Here is a 20,533-nt window from a genome sequence, read left to right on the forward strand (position 1 = left end):
CCATGGTTGGTAGCCATGAAAACTACTTTTGCAAGTGAAATTGCTGGCAAGATTAGGTTGCACCTAAATTACCAAACATATTATTTTCCTGCTGCTTGATGCAGATCGACAGTAATCTAAAGACAGATGCGAGAGGAGAATAGTAAAGAAAAGGGGAAGCAATGAAAACAGCAAGAACAGATGACAGCAGCAGCAAGTTGTCTTAAGACAGAGAGAGAAAGATTACAAGAGTCAGAGAAGCAAAAGAGCAGGGGTATCCAGCCAGGGGTTTGTTGAAGATGCTAAGCCTAAACGCCCCTCAGCAGAGGAAAAAAAGCAAAACCAGGCAGTTATTATTTGTCTAGATACAATATTCAACAAATAATCATTGTCTTTTCTGAAGTAAAAGGAGTGGTCAGATTGCATAACTAACCACCCAAAGCATTAAAGCCTGCTCTTTTTCTGGTAAGGTCGTGTCCCTGAATGCGTGAATTGTAAACTCAGTACCAACAGCTCTGAGAGAAGAGGCTTGTCTGTCCCTAGAGGACAGCTGGGATGGGAAGTCACTCTTTCACAAAGAACTGCAGAGGAACTTCTCATTTTGGAAATGGAGACTGTGGACTCCCAAAACACCACACAGCTCAAATTTCTGACTTCCTGCACACTTTAACCGGCCTGGTATACACCCAGCTGCAGTTGCTCTGTCAGGCAGTAAGCAGGGAATTTTTAGAAAACTTAAATCTGTTCTGGCTCTTATTCAAATCTGCATTTTTTAAGCATGGTTTATAATACTTCAAATTCCAACCATTTGTTTGTACAGACTGTACTGGGACTCTGATGGAAGCTAAGCAGCAGTTGCAGGGCATAAAAAAATCCTAATGGTTAAAAATCAATAACCTTAGGCTGTTTAGATAAGAAAAAGGAAAATCAATGCTCCATTTGTTCAAGTACATTCTGCCCATTTTTAGATATCTATCAGTCATCATATTAAATATTACTTAGCTCTCCCAAATACAACTTTTCAAATTAATAACACCCACTTGAAAATGCTCTTGCAAACAATAACAACATACAGTGCTCTCATTATACATCGTATCATCTTATGTATATCCAAATATCTGTTGTGAAGGATTCAGAAAGAAACCCAATTATGCTCTTCCAGGCCTGAGCAGAAGGCTTATATTCTATAAGAGGAATCACATTTGGATCCTGCCTGGTAAATATACTGGATCCTTCTCACGCCCAGCAGCACATTGCCATAATTGGGTTGAGTAGGACAGGACACAACCTCTCCAACGGAGAGCTGAAAATGTACATACTGATCCTCCGCAATGCTCTTTCTGCACTTAGCTTCTGATTTATTTAGCATATACAATTACATCGCGTTAATTTTAATTACTCTGTTGTGACAGATGTATTTTCAGATTCCTCATCAAAATAACTAGCATATTTGCAGGCTTCAATCAATGATACTTAGATTCATTTGTAGCATTTCCCCATCCCTTTTTTTTTTAAAAAAAAAAAAAAAGGAAAAAAAAGGCTGAGAAATATGCCAGATGTTGCAACTCTGTCATAGAAAAAACTTCTCTGATGAATTCTGATTTTATTATTTACATGAGCAAAACCTTTGCCCAAAACAGTTAGCAAGCCCCATCTAAGTCAGGAAGAAAAAAGCAGTAAAAGATTTCGAGAAATTCAACCAAAGCAATTTGTTTTGCTGTAAAATGGAGGATATCTCAGCTCCTGTAATTCTTCATTTAAGCTCCTTTTTAAAGGAAGGTTAAATATGAATGCAGTCCTGTCACTTCACTTCAGGAGGCTGCTGCAGTTCTGCTCAGCACAGAACTCTTTGCACAAGCAGAAGCAGGCTTCTTCATCCCTATAGGCAGAGCACGTTCCTAGAGGAAATCAAGATTCCCAACCTTTTCTCTATAAGAACATCGTTACTCTATAAGAACCTGTTACTCTTTTAACGTGAAGAATGTCCTCTTAAACAAATGAGTTAGTTGCTGTAAGTTAAATATAATGGAAACAAAGAAGAACTGACAGTCAGATTAACATGGATAGGTATATTGCGTCCTTCTCAGAAAGGAAGCCCAATTTCCTTTTGCAGCTTCATACAACCATGCTGAGAGCATAATTGCCCAGGAAGCTTTACAGATTAATTGTTCTTACAGCTCCATTACCTGGTCTGCAGCACAGATTCAAGGAGAGATCATGTAAAAACCCCAACGTACAACTTCCAGCTTTTCAGGACTTAAATAGATGCAGTCATATCAAATTCTGTCTTTCGAAAAAGGTATCTTATTTGAAGAATTAGAAATGAAAAGTCACTGTAATCTCTCTTATTAACAAACACTTCTGGCGAAGCAACCCCATTCTGTACATGAGGCATCAGGCAAGTCTGGGTTGCTCCACTGACTCTCCTCAAGGACGAGCTGCCACCTTTTTTGCAACAAATCCCAGAGGAGCAGGCTGAGGGATTGCCTGTGTGGTGCTCCATTGTACCGCCAGACTCCAAACTCAAGGAGTTTATCTTCTTGCTTTTGTGCCTTTACCCTGTGCTGTGGCCATGCTTTCAAGCTTTTCTTTGGAATTAGGAGGAAAAAAAGAAAAAGTGTTCTGAGATAATTCTTTTAATTTCAAGACTGCATTCTTGGCTGGGCTGGCCTCGAATGGGAGGTGTGATCCGAAGTGCCCAGTGGTTCAAGGTTAACAGTAAAATGGTGAAAACTGGCAACACTGCTCTCAGAAACTACCCCTTCTGGAGCTGTGACATCAACAGTAGAAATTTCAGCTTCTGAGTGACTTGTCTGGGTAATGTCATCATAAAAAAAATACCAAAGGAATTGCTTAGTAAACTGCCTTAGACTGGCAGATTACACCACTGTAGATCTCCCAAAATATTTTATGCTGTATTTCTGCCAGCCTTTTACATTCATGCATGGCAAACATACTGAAAATTATCTGTATCTATGCCTTTCCTTACACTAAGGATATCAAAGTAGTCTGAAATATAAATTGATAATGAACAGCACCAACACTGATACAACTCCTGCCCATGTCTATGTAGCATCCCCAGCTCAAGTAGAGGGAATACTTGAGAAGGAACTACTATTTGTGGTTTTGTTTATGAACAGCTGGAAGCAAGAGTGAAAACACTAATTATCCACACAACACTAATAGCAGCTAAAGTCAAACTCTGCGTGATTTAAAATCACTTAATTCCAGATACTTTGCATTCAAAGCTTTCAAAAGGTCAGGCTCAGGAACTCTCTAGACCTCTAGTTAACATTTCGCTACAATTTGGAGATGTTCCATCAAGAGCAAATGTTGCACATTATATAGAGGAATGGAAAAAATAATTACAAATTATTATGACAAATCCCCATTAATAGTAGCACAGCTGATACAACACTTTAGGAAGTATTAAATCAACCAATGTGGTATGCAGAAAAGATGCATCTTCAAAACTGACCGGGAGCACAGATTTGGCTGAGATGGTTATTCACATAAATCTTGTGACCTGACTTCTTAGGAAGGCTATCACGCAGAGGATGTAGGCAAGGGTCAGAAGTTACAACGCACTCGGTATTGCATATGCAGCTTCCTGTCTGCATGCTTTTATCAGGGTGGTTAATGGGGACTTCAGCTGTTTTGTGGAAATGGCTGTCACAGAGCAACTGAAGACAATGCTGACTGCCATATGGAAATTCAAATACAGTAAACTGGGTGTAATGAAAAGTCACCTCTCATCACACCCTGTAACTTGGTAGTAGTACATGTTGTGTGACAATGCACAGAATATAAAAATCAATGTAACATGATTGAAAACCACAACTGAAAAAATGGCCGCCATGTCCCAAAAGTGAAATTCTAGGCAATCGCCATCGAATAGAAGGATCTGTGGATACTATCATGTTTGAGTACTTGAATCTCTACTGTCTAATATCATTATCTGTGGTTCAGGAGAAAAGCAGAAAACCACTGATAACAGTTTCAGATAATGAAGTAGCAAGAGGTGAGAACAATAAATGGAGTGGTTTGATGATACAGAGCCACTTGAGCAAGCCACAGCGCAAGCAAGATGTAAGCACACACGCATTGTTGGACAGAAAAAACAAAAACAAAGTGCCTAGAACCAAGAGCAGAGAACACTCACAGGAAAGGAGCAATTCTGGTAAGGACCTGCATGCCTGCACAAATTATCAGCAGCGTGAGATTTTCTAGGCCAAAATGATCCTGGTTTCCCGTCTTCCACGATGCAAGAGCAGAGAGGAGCAAAGACCTGACACTGCATCGACACGACCACTGACCGCGCTCCGAGTCCTTTTCAAGCAAAGCATGCACAAAGTTCAGAGCAGAGTCACGATGATGAAAAAATACATTGCAATGAAAAAAATGTCAAGAAGGGCAGAGCCTTCACCTTGAAAAGAGAACAAAAAGGAAAATAAAAACACCTGAGAAGGCTGGGAGGTGATTTTACCACAGCATAAGAACTTACACACGAAAGATAGCATAGGAGAAAAATTAGATAAAAGGAGTCTTCACGCAGCAGGCAAATGGATTCTGAGATCCAATAAAAAGGAGTCAATTGGCTTTCTCAGAAACAATTATGAGGAAAAAACAACTCAAAATTTAGAATTATAGGACAATTCAATATTAGGAGAATTTACCAAGGATAGCGGATTCTCCATCATCGGTAATTTTGAATCAAGGCTTAAATTTTTGTCCTAAAGGATATGCTGTAGTTCAAAACTAAATAGTCTGTATAATGCGTTGCACAAGGGTAAGAAAGACTACAGAAATGACTTGATTGCCGCAATCCAACTTTTTGCCCCAAGGCAGAATCAGCTATGCAGTGTTCACTACCAACTCCAACATCCATGAGTATATTGCATTTCGTTACTTTGCTGTTGTCTTTGTTCAAGCATTCTCTCAGATTCCTAATCTAGAACACTGCTGATGCAATTTAAGACCACCACTTCTGATATCATTACTTTCAAAGAACAGTGTATTTCCTTTATCTTATCACAGTCCCCTCTTTCCCAGTCTTCTCTCTCGTTTCTTTGTCTGCCCTTTCAATCTTTTGTCACAGGTCACTTTGTTCTCTCTGATCTTTTCCTTTACTTGCTTTTGGGCTCTTTCTGATTGATGAACATCTTTCTCAAGTTAATGTACTCCAAAATTGGTAATATAATCTACAGTGCAAATATGAGCACAGAAACCAAAACAACAGTAAAAAAGGATAATTTAATCATTTTGCCTAATCCCACTGGCCTTCAGTCCACAGTAACTAAATTTCAAGTAATGATTTCTATTCATTGAATATTGTATTACCTGCTAAATGAAAGCTGAAAAGTCTACGATGTGAAGAACATGGGAAATCTATGGAAATAAATTTTAAATAAGATAATCTAAAAAACTGTGAAAAAACTCACTACAGAGCAATGTTTTCAAACAACAACAAAAAAAAACACAAAACCCCCAAACTCTTAGATCATACAAAGGTCAAACTCCACATTAGATTTGTGCTTAGCCTTCCATCAAGTCACAGTTAAAAAACATCATTACACTGTCACATCATTAAAAAAATTTAGTATAAAAAAAGAAAAAAAGATGTAGGAGGGATTACAGCACCATGTGGCCATTCATGAAATGTGTACTTTACAAGGCGGACCTCACATGATGGTAGAAAGTGTTTCATGATGTGTTAGCAAAAAATATAGATTATAATGAACACACATAAAGACATAGTGTTAAAGCCGGGCACATAGGTTTAGCTGACATTTCTCTACTTTTAAGGGCTTACCCAAAGGTTAATAATTTTTTTTCTAACTTATTTTTAATGACATTCTCTTTTTTTTAAAGGAGAAAAAATCCACAAAATGAAACTACTTTAGTACATAAACTTAGGCTGCAATCATTGTTTCAAGATGTCATTTCAAGGAGGTATTTCAAAAGCCCAATCCCTCCTACCACTGAACTGTACAAAATGAGTGCAAGCTGACCGATCTACTGCATTTCATGCAGAGTATACTATAGCTTGTATTTGAAGGGGCATGGACATTCAGCATCTTCTTAGGCCAGCTCCACACATTTGCCCTGAACACTTTTCTCGAAAGCTAGCTGAGGACAGTTAAAACACATAATAAGCATGTTCTGCAAAACATCTGCGTTCTGTGTGGTATTACTTGCTCTGGAGAATTTGAAGAAACAAGAATTCTCAAGTTGTTAATAAATGGGAGGGTTATGACAAATATTCCATGGCTCTGTTTTAAGTCAAAGAGAGCAGCATCACAGAATCACCACTGTTTTACAGACGTCTTAGCAGTCTATAAAACATTTAAAACTTGAATTATATTTCCAAATTGACAGGTCAGAGACACGCGCAGGTTAAGCCATGGCAAAGCAAGACGACCTGTTTTTTAAAAATGGGAATCATTTTTAAATCGTATCATTGTATCATACAACCCTTACGAACAATCAAAATCTAACATGCAAGGCTTTCAAAAGCCAAGCTTCCAATCAATGCAGAGTGCTCCTGCTTTCTAACATGCAGCTGATTCGCATGACGTGTAGGCAAGTTACTTTTCCGAGAGTTACCTCCTTTTTGTTTCTTGGCTATGGACACATTTTTACAGAGCCCAAGAACAGGGAATGCTGTAATGTAAAAGTGTTGTGTTGAACTGTCATTTTCTGCATCAGAAGGAACACAACTGGCAAAGAATAACAACAACAAAAACTGAATAACATTCAGAAATCAAGCACAGTTTTGCACTTATCCATACTGAATCTCTCTCTGCCTATATCTGCTTCATATAGCACGTGATGTACTGGTACCCATAATTCAGAACTCGGGTCTGAGTTGAAGCAAAGGGTCCAAACTCATCAGCACTACTGCATGTGACTGGGTCTGTCCCTACAACAGGCTGATTTTTATTAGTTAGTATTGGCCTCTGTGTCTGTTTTAAAAAGTAACATAAAAATCAGTAATGCTGATACAGACTGTTTACCACAAAAAAGATTTTTTTTCAAGAAAAACAAGGGCTTTGCACATTAACTTTACTAATGAATAACAGAAAACCAGAAATATTTCTTATGTTGATGCCAGGGACTCAAGGCAAGTACCCTCAGGAGCAGAAGACCTAACAGATTTTCCTCTCCTCCTCCAAACCTGTCCCCCACATCCCTCATGCACCAAGCAGGAAAGACACAGCAGAGCTGGGGCTGGCGTTCAAGCAGGGCAGAGGGTGGTGGCCACTGGCTGTTGCCCAGCAGAAGCCTGGCAGCTCCGTCTTGCTTGGCTTTCCTTTCAACGGAGGCACCTGCAGCAACGTGGTTGTCTCTGGGTTTTCTACTGGCCTTACAAATTGCATTTGAAACTGGCCAACGGGTTCAGAAGTTATTCAGGAATTAGGCGTGGGGGGAAACTGGAAAGAGAGGCGGAACAGCTGTATGAGCCTTACTTTAGAATTTAGAAAATTGTGCTAAAAGGAACGCATTGTCCCCTCCTGTCAAGCACAGGCACACAGACACCAAATGCAGACACACCGCAGGTATTCAGCTGCAACTGAAGAGAAGAACGGGGCAGCAGCCCAACAGTGCAGAAAGGCCGATTCCTCGCATCCTACTGCTGGGCGTTAATTCATTCTGGCTTCTCAGACAAATAAGATATACTGAAATTTAAGGGCTAATTAAAACGTGAGATTAAATTGAGTTCACGCTTCATCTCTTTGCATCTATTTACCACATCATAAGACATTTTAAAGGAGATCACTCTCTAGTGGCCTATGACTCCTCCTACAGAAAGTAAAGAATTCATTGCTTTGGTGAAACCTGAAAAAGCCTGTTTCTCTCTCTGGGTGGTCTTTTTAATGCTTCTCCCACCTATGACTTTACCCTGACCTAACCAGCCAGCCTTTATGCAAGCAAAAATCACTTACCAGTCACTGACAGAGGCACGCCTTTAGACTTTAACACATTCCTGTGTAATGTTCATTTACCCTGAGACAGGAGGGAGCAGGCAGGCTTCCAGCTCTCCTTGAACCGGGGGCTGTAAGTGCATGTTCCGAAGATATAAAAACACCTACTGTGATTAGGTGTTGGAGGGAAGAAAGCTGCCTTACCACATCCAGACTGGGAGTTGTGCAACTCTCCCGATCCCTGACTCATCCTGAACCAAAGCCTTGGCCTCGCTGCCCCTATCTGCATTCCTGCAAATGTTCTTCTGCTTCTCTGAAATCTGTGACACTTGGAGCACACTCCAATGATCTTGAATGGTTGCCCAAAGACTGTTATAGTTACTTAATTCATCAGAAGATTACTAAGAGTTCAAGCGGGGCTTTTCCACAGACTTGAAGCTTCTTCCCACTTAATTTTTCTCAGGCTAAATAAATAGATGACAAGGGGCATCTATGATAACACACAGTGAATTTGAAATATGAAATAGCTTTTTGTGTTTCTGCAAGTTATTCCAGTTTTTCAAAGCTTCTACAGTCTAACACTATGCTACTTGCATCTACTAATAACACCTGCCATCTCAGCAAATGTAGCAGCAGCATCTAAGTCTGTACCTACTTTGAGCATATACATTCTTATTTGCTTCTGATTAACATTTCAGAAGCTTTGCACAGCAATGTTAATGTAGAAAATTCAATTCAGAAAGAGACATGTAAGAGACCTTATGAAAGATGCCACAAAACCCACAGTATTTTTAATAATGGAATTGTTCCCACAGTTCTTTTTAAGTAGACACAGTATTGATACTGAAAAGGAATTGGAATATGACAAAGCTAAATGACAGCTGTCATCCTGATCCTGCCACTTGTCCTTTTCAGGCAGACATCCATGCACGGATGCAAACCTTTGGAATTCTTGAGATCCTTGTGAGTGGTGATGGGTGCTTCTGCCATGTGCATTTTGGGATTAAGCACAGGTTATTACTGACAACTTTTAACCTCCTTGGGTACATGAGATTTTTTTTCCTTTTTTTTTTCTTTTTTTTTTTTTTTTTTTTTATAAAAAGCAACAGCCAGTATGAAACCAAAAAGCATTCATTTACCTCTGCAGATAACAACATTTCAAAGTAGGGTTATCAGAAGAAAGCCAGACATGGAGAAGTCAGTTAAAATTACCTGAGCAGGACAATGATCCTTAATGAAAAGCCTCATTCAAGAATCACAAGCAAAGGAGAATTCAATAAACAGCACCATTTTGCCCAAAAGAAATAGTCCCGAAATGGACCGGATAGGGCAGCCACCCATCTGAGGCACGGGGATGTCTCCTAAAGCTGGACAGACACAATGCAGACTGGAAACACAAGCTGGGAAACTCTCTGAATAAAGTTTTTCCTTAACTGGTCTGTGACAAGTGCTACACAGAAATTCCCTCACCAGAAAACAGCAAGAAACTTATTTTTTTTTTTGTCTTCTGTTCGAAGCTGCAATTAATTAGATTTATGTCAGTAGAACTTCACATAAAGATTTGCTTTAATGTGTTCTGTTCAGATTTAACTTTTTGTCTGCCTCTCTACACTCTTTTGGATTGAGAAAAGATAGTACTGAAATAAAGAAAGACAAGAATGTAGGAAAGTAAATGAAGATTCATGACTGCAGCTGAACCAGCAGACACTCTTAAATTGTTGTTCAAAAGGAGAGGAAAATGTCCCTGGCAAGCATTCAGGTTGGGATGGGATTTTCGAATTTTCAGAACTTTATTCAACAGAACTAACAGTGCCTCTGAAACATGCATGTGCTCAAATTCACCGGTGACCTAAACCTTAGCTTACTTCCACAGGAGATTTTTTCTGGAAAGAAGATGTAAGTGATATATGCCTTTCTTTTTTTTTTTTTTTTTTTCCCCTCTCCAGTTCGAAACAAACTAAAGAGCATAAATAAATGCCACAATGCTTTTCTGAATATTCAGAGAGCTTTAAGTGCTGACAGGTTTATAAGCAGGTGCAGGATGCAAAGGAGGAAAATCCAAACGGTCTGTCATTGCTGTTATTCACACCAGGGACATTAAACAAAAGCAAGTTTATTTTTCCTACTACTGTTTGGGAAGCTGCAAGGCATCAATAACTAACTGGAGGCGAAGCAGACTCCCTTTTTGCAGGCCTCTGCTTATGTTTTATCTGCTTCTCTAGTAGCCAATGCAATGCTCTGAACTGCTTACAGCAATGTCTTCAGATCCTGAAAGCACTCAAAGATGTGCAGCGACCTTGAAGGTTACTGAAAGAGTGGTGAAGATAACATGCCTTTACCTCCCACCTGTCTGCTCGATAAACACAGGTGGAAGAAGAATAAAGCATTCTCTATCCCTTCCTGCAAACAAAAGCCTAGTTTCAAAGGTATAAAACACCAAAGGTGAAGTGAGTTTGTTCACTGGACTAACATCCAGGATGGCTGCCTGGGAAAAAACTTTGTGATCTCCAGTAAAGGTTCTGCTACAATACCTTGAAGAAAGCCTCATCCCTTTCCTTGTGAAGGAGCAATGATTTTCACCAAAGTGGGCTTCTTTTACCTTTAAGCTAAGTTGTCTCCTACCTTCAGCCCCACTCCGCGCTGCGCTGGCTTCTCACCAAGAGGTGCTGTGTAAGGTCTTGAGCTGTCAGTCAAGGAACACCACACTGATACATTGAGACTGTTGGTTTTTTTTTTTTAGTTTCTGGGGTATTACATAGTTTTTATGTTGAGCTGGTAGAAAGGCTAGGTCAAACAGGAAGAAGCAAATTCCATAGGCAATGGAATTTGCTATCCGCTACAGATGGACCATAACTGAATAGTTCCAAAAAAAACCAACGCTCCTCAATCAACAAGAAAAAAAAAATGCACAGGCAAAACTAGAACACCTTCACAATATTGTACTATTTATAATGCCTATTTAAATCACATTCTTGAAACTTCTGCAAAATCGGTACTTGACACTCTGCTCCCTAATGAAATACAGTCTAAAAATAACATCACAGAATTAAAGAACAAAGAAAAATACCCAACATCCTGCTTCACCATTAGATGGAACACCAACAATGTATTTTGAAACTAAAGACTGAAACTCTCACAAATGTTTAATTTATTGGAAAACACTAGGAAATGCTAAACCAAAAGTAAGCAATGTTGATGCCCCTCAATGGTAGCCCACTTAAAAGACTAATCAGCCTCTTCACTACTAGACAGCTATCAGTTAAACCTAGTTTTCTCTCAAGAAAAGGAAAAATACATTTTCCTGGTTTGCAAGTAACAGCTAAAAAGGAAGCTGCAAATATTTTAACATATTTTACACAGTTCTATATATTTTCACAAATTTGTATTTAAGAAAAGTGTAGATGGATTTAATCTTATGGAAACACTACAGAAGGTACATGTTATCTATGTGACAAGGATGTACCATATTTACAGGAAATGTAATCATAGGAGGAGCAAGAGGTAACCGTGTTCATGTTTTTCTCATGTATCTAATGCTGCGTACCACCTCTGAAAAAATCAGTTTAATCAAGAACTTCCCTTTGACCCTCAGGCAGGCTACTTGTTTGATCCTGCATTTTGGCTGGGAGAAAAGATCATTTACCAAAGATGTGAAGCTCTATTCTAATGAGTTTTATAATTTAAAAATAATGTATTAATAATGGAACTGTCATAGAATCAGAACAGAGAACACGGAAGACCAAAATTCTGTTTTACTCTTCAGGTTTTCATGCAGTGAAAATTGCCCATAGCCTGTAACAGGCAAGTGAACTTTCAATTGCTCGGAATAATGTATTTTCTAAAAAAACAAAAACAAAAAAAAAAACCACCAACCCCTCCCAAAATTTAGCATTTCTTACTACATTCTCTACCCATGCCTGAAGCCATACATTCAAAGCACATCCACTAATATTATGGCATAAACAAAACACTGGGAAGCTAGGCAAGCTCTTGCAAAGCACTAGAAAATTCACACTTCCACAGAAATTCTTTCATCTAACACCAGGAATCCAACTTAGTAGCACAGATGGCATACATCCTGATTATAATTTTTAAATGAAATTTAAAGCCTAGGCAATAACCATCTGCAGTCAGCTTTAACCTCTGTATCCTGGCTAAATGCTAACTAGCATAACTCATTTACACCGTTCCAAAAGTTCCTCAGAAGTTTCATCCAAATTCAATTTTCTTCACATTCTATGCTATAAATTTCTCTAGAGTCTTACTGTGTAATTTAAATAGCTGCTACTTTTTATGCCAGAAGGGACTGCACTCCCATGATATGGAGCGTAATTCATTTGCATGGTTTCTAAATACTTCTGTATCCTGTGGAATGGGGACTATTTTATCAGTACAAAATTAAATTGGTTAAATAAAATTGGTTAAATTGGTTAAATAAAAGTCATTCCAGATACAAAATTAATGAGCTTAGCTGAGCTTTCATTCTTAGATTAATATCTAATTATACAGAGATACCACACAACTGTGGCACAACATGCTGCTGCCACTCTTAAAACACTAGTGCACAGCTTAAAGACCCAAGTTACCACCTCGAGTGTGTTGGCTGGAAATGTTATAAACCAAGGTAATCTTGGCAAAAGCATGCAATAGCTTTCTGGCTTTTCAAAAACATACTATATATAACTACTCGGTAGGAAAGAGACAATAGGGAAAAAAAACCCTCTGAAATGTGACTTCCAGTACCAGAAAGGAGAAAAAGTCCATTGTTTCTATTTGAAAAAGAAAGGAAAATGTTCTATGTATTACAACTAATAGAAACCAGTGAAAAATACTTTTAAGTGAAAAAATGTCTTACCTTGAGAAGTTGAGGAAATGAACATGTCTAGTGAATAAATAGGGCTGCTCAGCAGTGCTTATGTTTTTAATCAATTCCATCTGAAAAGAATTAACAAATCAAATTTTCCATGTTATGTCAAGGCACATTATGGAGACAAATATAACTTAAACAACATAGAGTAATGTAATTTTCAAGTCAGCATTACTCAGGAGCTCCTTTCCCACTATCCCTCCCAAACATTGTTATCAAGATAGCACTATCACTGTTTCATGCCTAAGCAAGACAGGTTAAAGATGCAGACACCATCATGCTCTCACAGAGCTTATGTACTTCCAAAAGTGGATATCGATTTAGAGAAAGACTTAAACTAAAGAAAAAATTGAAATCCTGTCTAAATCTGCACCAGAAAGTTGGAAGCGGCAGCTGCCTTCTGAAGACACCGGATCCACTAGCTAGAATGCCAAAATGTAAAATAACTGAAAATGTAACAGAAAACAGGACTTGAGCCAACGTCCATAAGAGCATGGCAGAAAATCATATCCAGACTATAAAAATATTAAACTGCCTCTAAGGGAGATCAATCATTAATTTTTCCTGTATTTCTTAGTTTTGATATTTGGACTTTTTGCCATGGTTTTTACATTGCATATCACATCTTGTTGCTCCTCATCCATTTTTCATTCTCCTTTTTTTTTTCCTAGGACACACAACCTTCCTCTATCTTTCAGACAAGACAAGGTATAGCCATTTATTTCCTAGGACCAAATGAAAAAGCACACACACAAATACGTTCTTCCCTACTTTCCTCTGCCTTCAACATTTGTATATGCATACAACAAGCACTGAAGCAAACTGTTCATCCATCAGGCAGGAAGGGAAGAGGCCACTTAGCTTTAGTTGGTCATCTTTAGACTCTGTTTAGACAAACATATCTTCACACAGCTCCTCCAGCACAATAAAACTGCTATCAGCAAGAAATTCAGAAACCTAAAGAGCAGAACTTGCCCGGCCCCAATAGAAAGCCCAGGACACTTCGTAATAATGGTCACAAAATAATTAAGTACATTTTGTTAATGCTCTGAGAAGACAAGGGCTGTTCTAGCAACCCAAATAGCTGACATCCAGTTAGGACTTGTAACTCTCTGTGTCAAAAAATTATATCCATCCACCTTGTTTCCAGAAAGAAACAGAGGAGAGACTCTAGGGGCTGGATATCAGATGTCTCACTTTGTTTCTCTTTTTGTGTGTGTTTATTTTTATCCAGCCAAGTTACAGGAGAATTGAAGTTCTCAAAACTGTACGAAGCTTTCTGCTGTATTGATATTTTACCGGTGTTATTCTATCTGCATGAATGAGTGTCAGAAGGAAAATATTCATATGGGATAAAACCTCTATTCATGTCACTACAGTCATCACTGTAATTCCTTCTTGGAATAAATGAGGTACCATCATTATGGCATAAATATGGAGATGTAAAGCTATTATAAACATACAAAGTAATTATGTTTATTAAAGTTGCCTGTATTTTTAATGACAGATAAATGTGTGCAGTGGGGTACGTGTCAGCATTACACAGTACCTCGCCAGCCTTCCTTGTCCATCACCTCCCCCCATGGCAGGTGCCAACTGGCTATAGGACCACGTTGATTCATGGTGCAGTACCACAGTGCTTCCTATTGCACTTCACGTGATGTGTCAGGCTTGTGTCAGCCTGCTGCTGGACCAGCAGAGGCACTTTGGCATCAGGAGCACAGGCAGTCTGCAAAGATGCATGCAGATGGCTGCATAGCATCTGGTTGCCTGGCTTTTTTTTTTAAGCTCTTGCTACCAAACTCAATGTCTTGTGCTATGAGAACTTACTCTAAGGCAAACACAGAATTTTGTTTTGACTTGAAGTACCTTCATACTTAGACACTTAATGTTCAGCTGGACTCATAAGCAGATGTGGATAAAGCTACAATGTGCATATGAACAAACAAGCAAAAAACATTCTTTAAAAAACCCTGCCAAAAGGGTAAGTAAGGCTCAACAGAAACAACACACAGATGTCAGCAGGGAAAAATAAATAACTGTAATGGCTCATGGCCACATGCAAATTGTGGCCATATTTCCCATGGGCCTCTCTCTCTCTGATCCCACTGTGCTGAACTGATTTCAGCTTAACAAGCCAAATGCACTGCTCAGGAATACCAAGCAATCAGCTCTCCTTTTAAGATGATGCAAAACCAAATAAAAAATCTTCCAATGTCTCCCAGAAGAGTAGGGTCTCTAGGATTTCTTTTCTACAAGAAAACTGGTATAGAGTAAGAGTGAGGAGTGGACGATAGCTCAGGCTATCGCACCTTTGGATGGAGCACCTTTGGATGGAATGGGCCATGCAGGAAGGAGATAGATACAAGTACAGATCATCTAGGAGACGGTCTTAAACCACCCTAAATTTCAAAAGGGATGAAGACATACAAGCAGCAGCAGATACTCCCTGGTATAGTAGCAGATACTACAATTACGCTAGCAAACACTGTCAGGGGGAGAGGGGAACCAGAACACATCCATGTTTGGGGAAGGAAGCTGCAAAAATATCTGGGGGAAGCCTGAAAGGCACACATGCCCGCTAGGACATGGGACTGTAAGAGCCATCCACCTTTCTCACTGTCACCCTGAGCTCCCCTGCAAGAGTTAATTTCTAGCTCTTTCAGTGAAACAGTGCTTACAAAGATACCAAATGCTTTGGAAATTAACTAAATTGCACCAGAAAGTTGATGCTGCTGAATGAAGATCTAAGGGAGAGGGAAATGCCAGGACACAAAGAGTGTGTGGACAGAGACAGGCAGTGGCACCCTGGGCCCACGTACTCACATCTGCCAGCAGAGCCCATGGTGCTGCCCGAGCACTTCAGCTCAGTCACTGGGCAAAAGTGAGCCCAATCCTCTGCCTGTGCTGTGCTGCCGAGGAGAGTGAGACTGCATGGCCCACGGCAGACGTTCGGGAGGGATACTAAACCAAAGCGAGCAGCTGCAAGGAGCACTGTGGCATGATCAACTGTGCTGAGACATTTGCTATCATTGACAGAAATATTTGAAATTTAAAGATAAATTACACGAGCAGAAGAACACAATCCCCCTCAGTAGCAATTCACTGCAAAGAATAGTCTTTCTACCACTGTGACTCCTTGCTTGAACTTTCATTCTATTTTTTCTCCAAAATCAATTTTCTGACTTTTAAACGAGATCTTTAAACAAGACCAGATCTGCAATTAGAGGCAACTCTGTAAATCACAAGCTATTTCTGAATCCTAAAGCCCACCTGAGCAAGAAAACCAAGAGGCAATACTCCAAGGGAAAAAAATTTCCCTCAGACTACTGTCCTACACTATCGTTGTAGCATCTCAGCTGGCCATGCTGAAAGAATCAAGTCACCATGGCTCAGCATCAGCAGCGTATTTTTCAGTCGCTGCTGCATTGTAAATAACAATCCAGCAGATGGCACAGTGAAATGACTTGGAGAGAGGCTGCTTGGGGCCCTCCCCAAAAGGAAAGAAACGTGGACGATGGCTTTGCTCCAGCCACAGCATTGTTCCTGCACCAAAACTCAGCTCAGCCTTGTGAGATAGGACACCTTCTTTCCCCCTTCCATAAATATCTATCTCCACATGCTGGCCTGCTGAGAGCAGTCCCATTGCGTTTGAGATTTGTAATAGTTAATCGCACTGGGAACAGAAAGAAATAATCAGATAATAATCTTATCTAGAGAACAGTCAACATGTTCCTACTTTTTGAAGCTGATTCATTTCATTGGGAGAGAATCTGAGGTCAAAATGTATAAAAATGGTGACGCAACTGATTTTCCAAGTGGATGACACTACGGTTTCCACTAACATTGATGCAAATAGGACAAAAAATTCTCAGTATTTGTCTCTCTTTTGAGTTGTTCACCTTCTTTTATACTGGTTACGGTCTCTAATGAAGGCATGTAGTGTCCAGGAGGCACAAGTATCTACAGGCGTTTGGTGTATCACTTTCATCTCAGTATTACTTCATTTCCATAAACAATTCACAGCTCACAGGAATGAGAACAGATCTTCATTTTCAACTCTCAGAGATTTGGAATTGTTTCAAAAATTTCTTAAATTCTCTGAGCTGCTATGACCAATTTTCTGCCTTCAAAAGAATTTAAGAAAAATTAGCAATGGATTTTTAGTGTGTTAGACTTGAATTATATATAAAGCCAGCTGTCTGTCCAAAGGATGGGTGGTAGAGGGAAATGATGTGAGGACAAACTATCAGGTACTCCTATATGTGGTCAGTATTTGCATATCTATAAGCACACTCATTCTTACTTCTGAGTGCAAAAAAGAAGTTAGGACTGGAGCAGTCACGGATGGGCAAGAATTCATGTTGCACCCATACATCTGTCACTTTAAAGCCAGAGCAATTAGGTTGACTTTGTATACGTGAATACTACGCGTAAGTTGTGTAGCTGTAAGCTTCTAATTATTAATTGAAAATATTATAGTAAATGGCAAGGACCTAATTAACTCATCTGCTTCCAGAAGCCACTCCTTTATGCCCGTGGATGTTCAATGGCTACACTTCTAATTGCTGACAGGCAGACATAATTTGGGAAAATTTCTTAGTAGGATGAAGACTGGAAAAGGCAATGAGCGTACAGATTCCAGTTAAATGCAATCTCCATAGTCATTAAGAACACCTACTTGCTTAACTTTATTTAACAATAGCAGACTGTGCAAGCTAAATATTTACAGAAAAGTCTTGGCTGGATCAGAGCTTTAACCAAACACGGGACAGACAAATGACAGAAGGGAGAGAGCAATAACATCTCGAGCGAGTTTCTTATGCGGGGAGCCTACAGCCCAGCCCAGACCTCTTTTCTCTCATTCCAATGCCTGAAGCCTGAGACCATTCATTCTCTTAATTTCCTCTTGTGTGTACCACATTAAAGGTGGCAGAAGTAATTCATTTTTCATATTTTACTCATAAAAAATGGGAAGACAACTGAAAATACCCTAAACAACAGAACAGTTAGTGTCTCCAGGCATGTAACCTGGTGATCAAATGTGCTTTTCAGCAGAAGTACTCATTAAATTATGAACCTACTGTAACTACGTAAATAAGCCATAAATTAAAATAGAGAGACTCATGTTATAGCAGGGCATGTTAGAGAGTAAACCATCAGCTCTGTAACAGTATGTCTACCGCTATCTGTGTTCCTGCACATTGACTGAACAGTAACCCAAAGCTTCTGGAGTGAAAAAAATAATACACCTATTTATCCTCTGTCAGTATATTGCTTGCATCACAAATCAGTCTGGGCTTTTTTGGAATCTTGACATGTTGGACCAAAGCACGGAAAACTGTTTACATGGGATCTGTTATCATGTTTAACATGTTCTCTGCCTACTAGAGAAATGCAGCAGATTATGAGGATGAAGGACTGTGGCTGTTAATACTTTTGAGGTTTTTAGATTTTATCTCCCAGTTAGCAATGAAACACAATGAAGGACATAATCAAAACAAAACCCAAACAACCCCAAACACAAAAACAATCATACCAATAGAAATCCCCTACTACATATCCAACAGTTAAGCAGAAAAAGTAAAACGCAGAAAAAATAACACAAGATAGTTAACCCCTGACCTGACCTGACCATTCTGCAAACTCCCCAGGCTCCATTTTGCTGTGCACAGAAGGATGCTGTGGCAGCTACAGCCCTGGGCTTTGCCCCTTCCCTTGGTCACTCAGCGAGGCTGAGCAGGGGCAGCAGAGGGGGGCACTGGCCTCTTCCACAGCCTTTTGGCTGGTGGGCAGCCCCTGATAGACAGTCCCTGTCTCTGGCCACACACAAATGCCCTAGAGGGTTAGGTGAATTGCTGCCTGTGGGACCTGAAAGGCTACACTGGAAGGAAGGAACGCGGGAACTGCAGTAGTGACATCCGCTCCCAAACTTTAATCTGGAATTAACTGCTATATCTAAAATAACAAACATTGAAACTTACGCTCATAAACAGGCTACAGATAAATAACCCCTAACCACAGGATGATGCCACTGGTAGGCCCATCCCTGTGTTTTGATCGCTGCACACATCCTTTTGCGGTTTGTAGATCGCTCATCTCAGGAGTGATGCAGGCAGCTACTGCAGCACTTACCTGAATCAGCAGATCAAAAGAACAGCTGTGGGCAACGTGTGAAACAGCTGTGTGTAAGGCATCTGCATTAATCAGCACACTTTGGAGACCGAGTTTTTTTGTGTTACTTGCATCAATATCTATGGATGGCATTGATAGTTCTGGTGGGCACACGGTTACCCTAGATAGAAGTGAATTTAAATAACCAAATCTTTTGTGGAATCAAACCTGCAAAAATAATGCCCTCTACAGCTTTAAGGGAACGTGAAGAGGGGTGTCTGGGTAAAGAGGTTTCATTTGGCATTGCTTCAGTGAGGGCTGTATTATAATGTGAAAAAGGTAGACAAGTGAGAGACTGAGATGGGTTCAGGGATGTGTCAGACTACAGCAACATGAGTTAGCATGGCCTGGGGAAAAAAAATTTGATGCAAGTGATTACTAAAAGTGAATGGGAAAAGCCAGCAGAGAAACTGTTGGCTATTATTTATTCATACTCTGCTTAAAGAGGTCCAAGCTAGATCTGAATAAGCCGGCATGCCTACGTGACAAAAGGCTGTGCCCTGCAGATACCTTAATACAGGTCTGAGAAGCTGTTAGCACCTAACTTCACTTGTAGTAACTCTTCTTGCATCTCTGCTGGGCTAACTGCTATGTCGAGTACATTCAAGAGCTGTCTCACTGGAAGCTTTTTTTTTTTTTTTTTTAACATAACCCTCCACATCATGTTGCTCTTGGCTCTACCATCCATTTCTCCTGTTAACTAAAGCTACTTAGAAGATGATGAATACTGGCAGATTACTCAGGTAATACATCTTTTCAATATGATTTGTCTTAGTATGATTTGTGCTAGTTCCCTTTGTTTCTCAGCTTCACAAACACAATAAGAGAACAGGATCTAAGTTGAGCAGGAGTAACTTACCTGTTCATTTTTGGTCAGTCTTGTTTTGTTATGAATGTCAGACGTTACCAGGTTGAATCCATGTTTCTCTGATAAAATTCTTAAAAGCAAAACCACAGTTCGACTTCCGCACTTTCCAACTCTGTTGTAGACCACCTGGCTGGGGAAAGGAAGTACCTAAATAAAGATTGAAAAAAAATGAGTCAGTATATTGCTATTTTTGGCTTTGTATCTCAGTCACAGAATATTTTGCCCATCAGCCAACAGGTATGTAGAAGAGAATTTCTAGGACCCTGCCCAGGTCAGAAACATTCATTTCCACCAGTAAGCTATAAGCTCTTTATAATAAAAACACGTGGCTCAGGAGATGGCAAACATAGACTTCCCCCTCATGACCTACTTTAAAGTAACAGCACAGATCAGCAGCTACACAAGAAACACTAAGCCATGGCTGATGACTTCCAGTGAAGATGATGATGGACTTAAGCTTGTTGACTGCCTCTATACAAGAATGAAGAGCAGTGAACTTGTGCTACAGTTTGGCAGCTTGAAATGAAGTTGGTCTAATGAAAAAGGAATGCTCGAGTTGCAAAACTTCAGCTTTACAGAAGCAACAACCAATTGGAGAAGGCTAAAATTAATCAACCGTTTCAATGTAAAATATAAACATGAGTCTTCCAAAGTTTTAGAGAAGGAATCATGCCACTGGCGAGGTACGTACTTGTGCAATAAACCAAGCCAGAAGATGCT

At 39.7% G+C, this 20,533-nt stretch overlaps 1 protein-coding gene across 4 annotated transcripts in view; it reads right to left on the minus strand.

Moving 5' to 3' along the window:
• The window catches only part of UST (uronyl 2-sulfotransferase), a 166,497-nt gene that overhangs the window by 67,050 nt on the left and 78,914 nt on the right, over positions 1 to 20,533 (minus strand). For all 4 annotated transcript variants that reach the window (XM_040552751.1, XM_040552753.1, XM_040552754.1 and 1 more), the window contains exons 3-4: positions 19,805 to 19,960; positions 12,760 to 12,839 (exon numbers count right to left, since the gene is read on the minus strand). In XM_040552751.1, coding sequence (XP_040408685.1) covers positions 12,760 to 12,839; positions 19,805 to 19,960 — 236 coding nt within the window. The remainder of the gene's footprint in view (positions 1 to 12,759; positions 12,840 to 19,804; positions 19,961 to 20,533) is intronic.

The sequence above is a fragment of the Cygnus olor genome, chromosome 3 (genome assembly GCF_009769625.2).
Source record: "Cygnus olor isolate bCygOlo1 chromosome 3, bCygOlo1.pri.v2, whole genome shotgun sequence".
NCBI lineage: Eukaryota > Metazoa > Chordata > Aves > Anseriformes > Anatidae > Cygnus > Cygnus olor.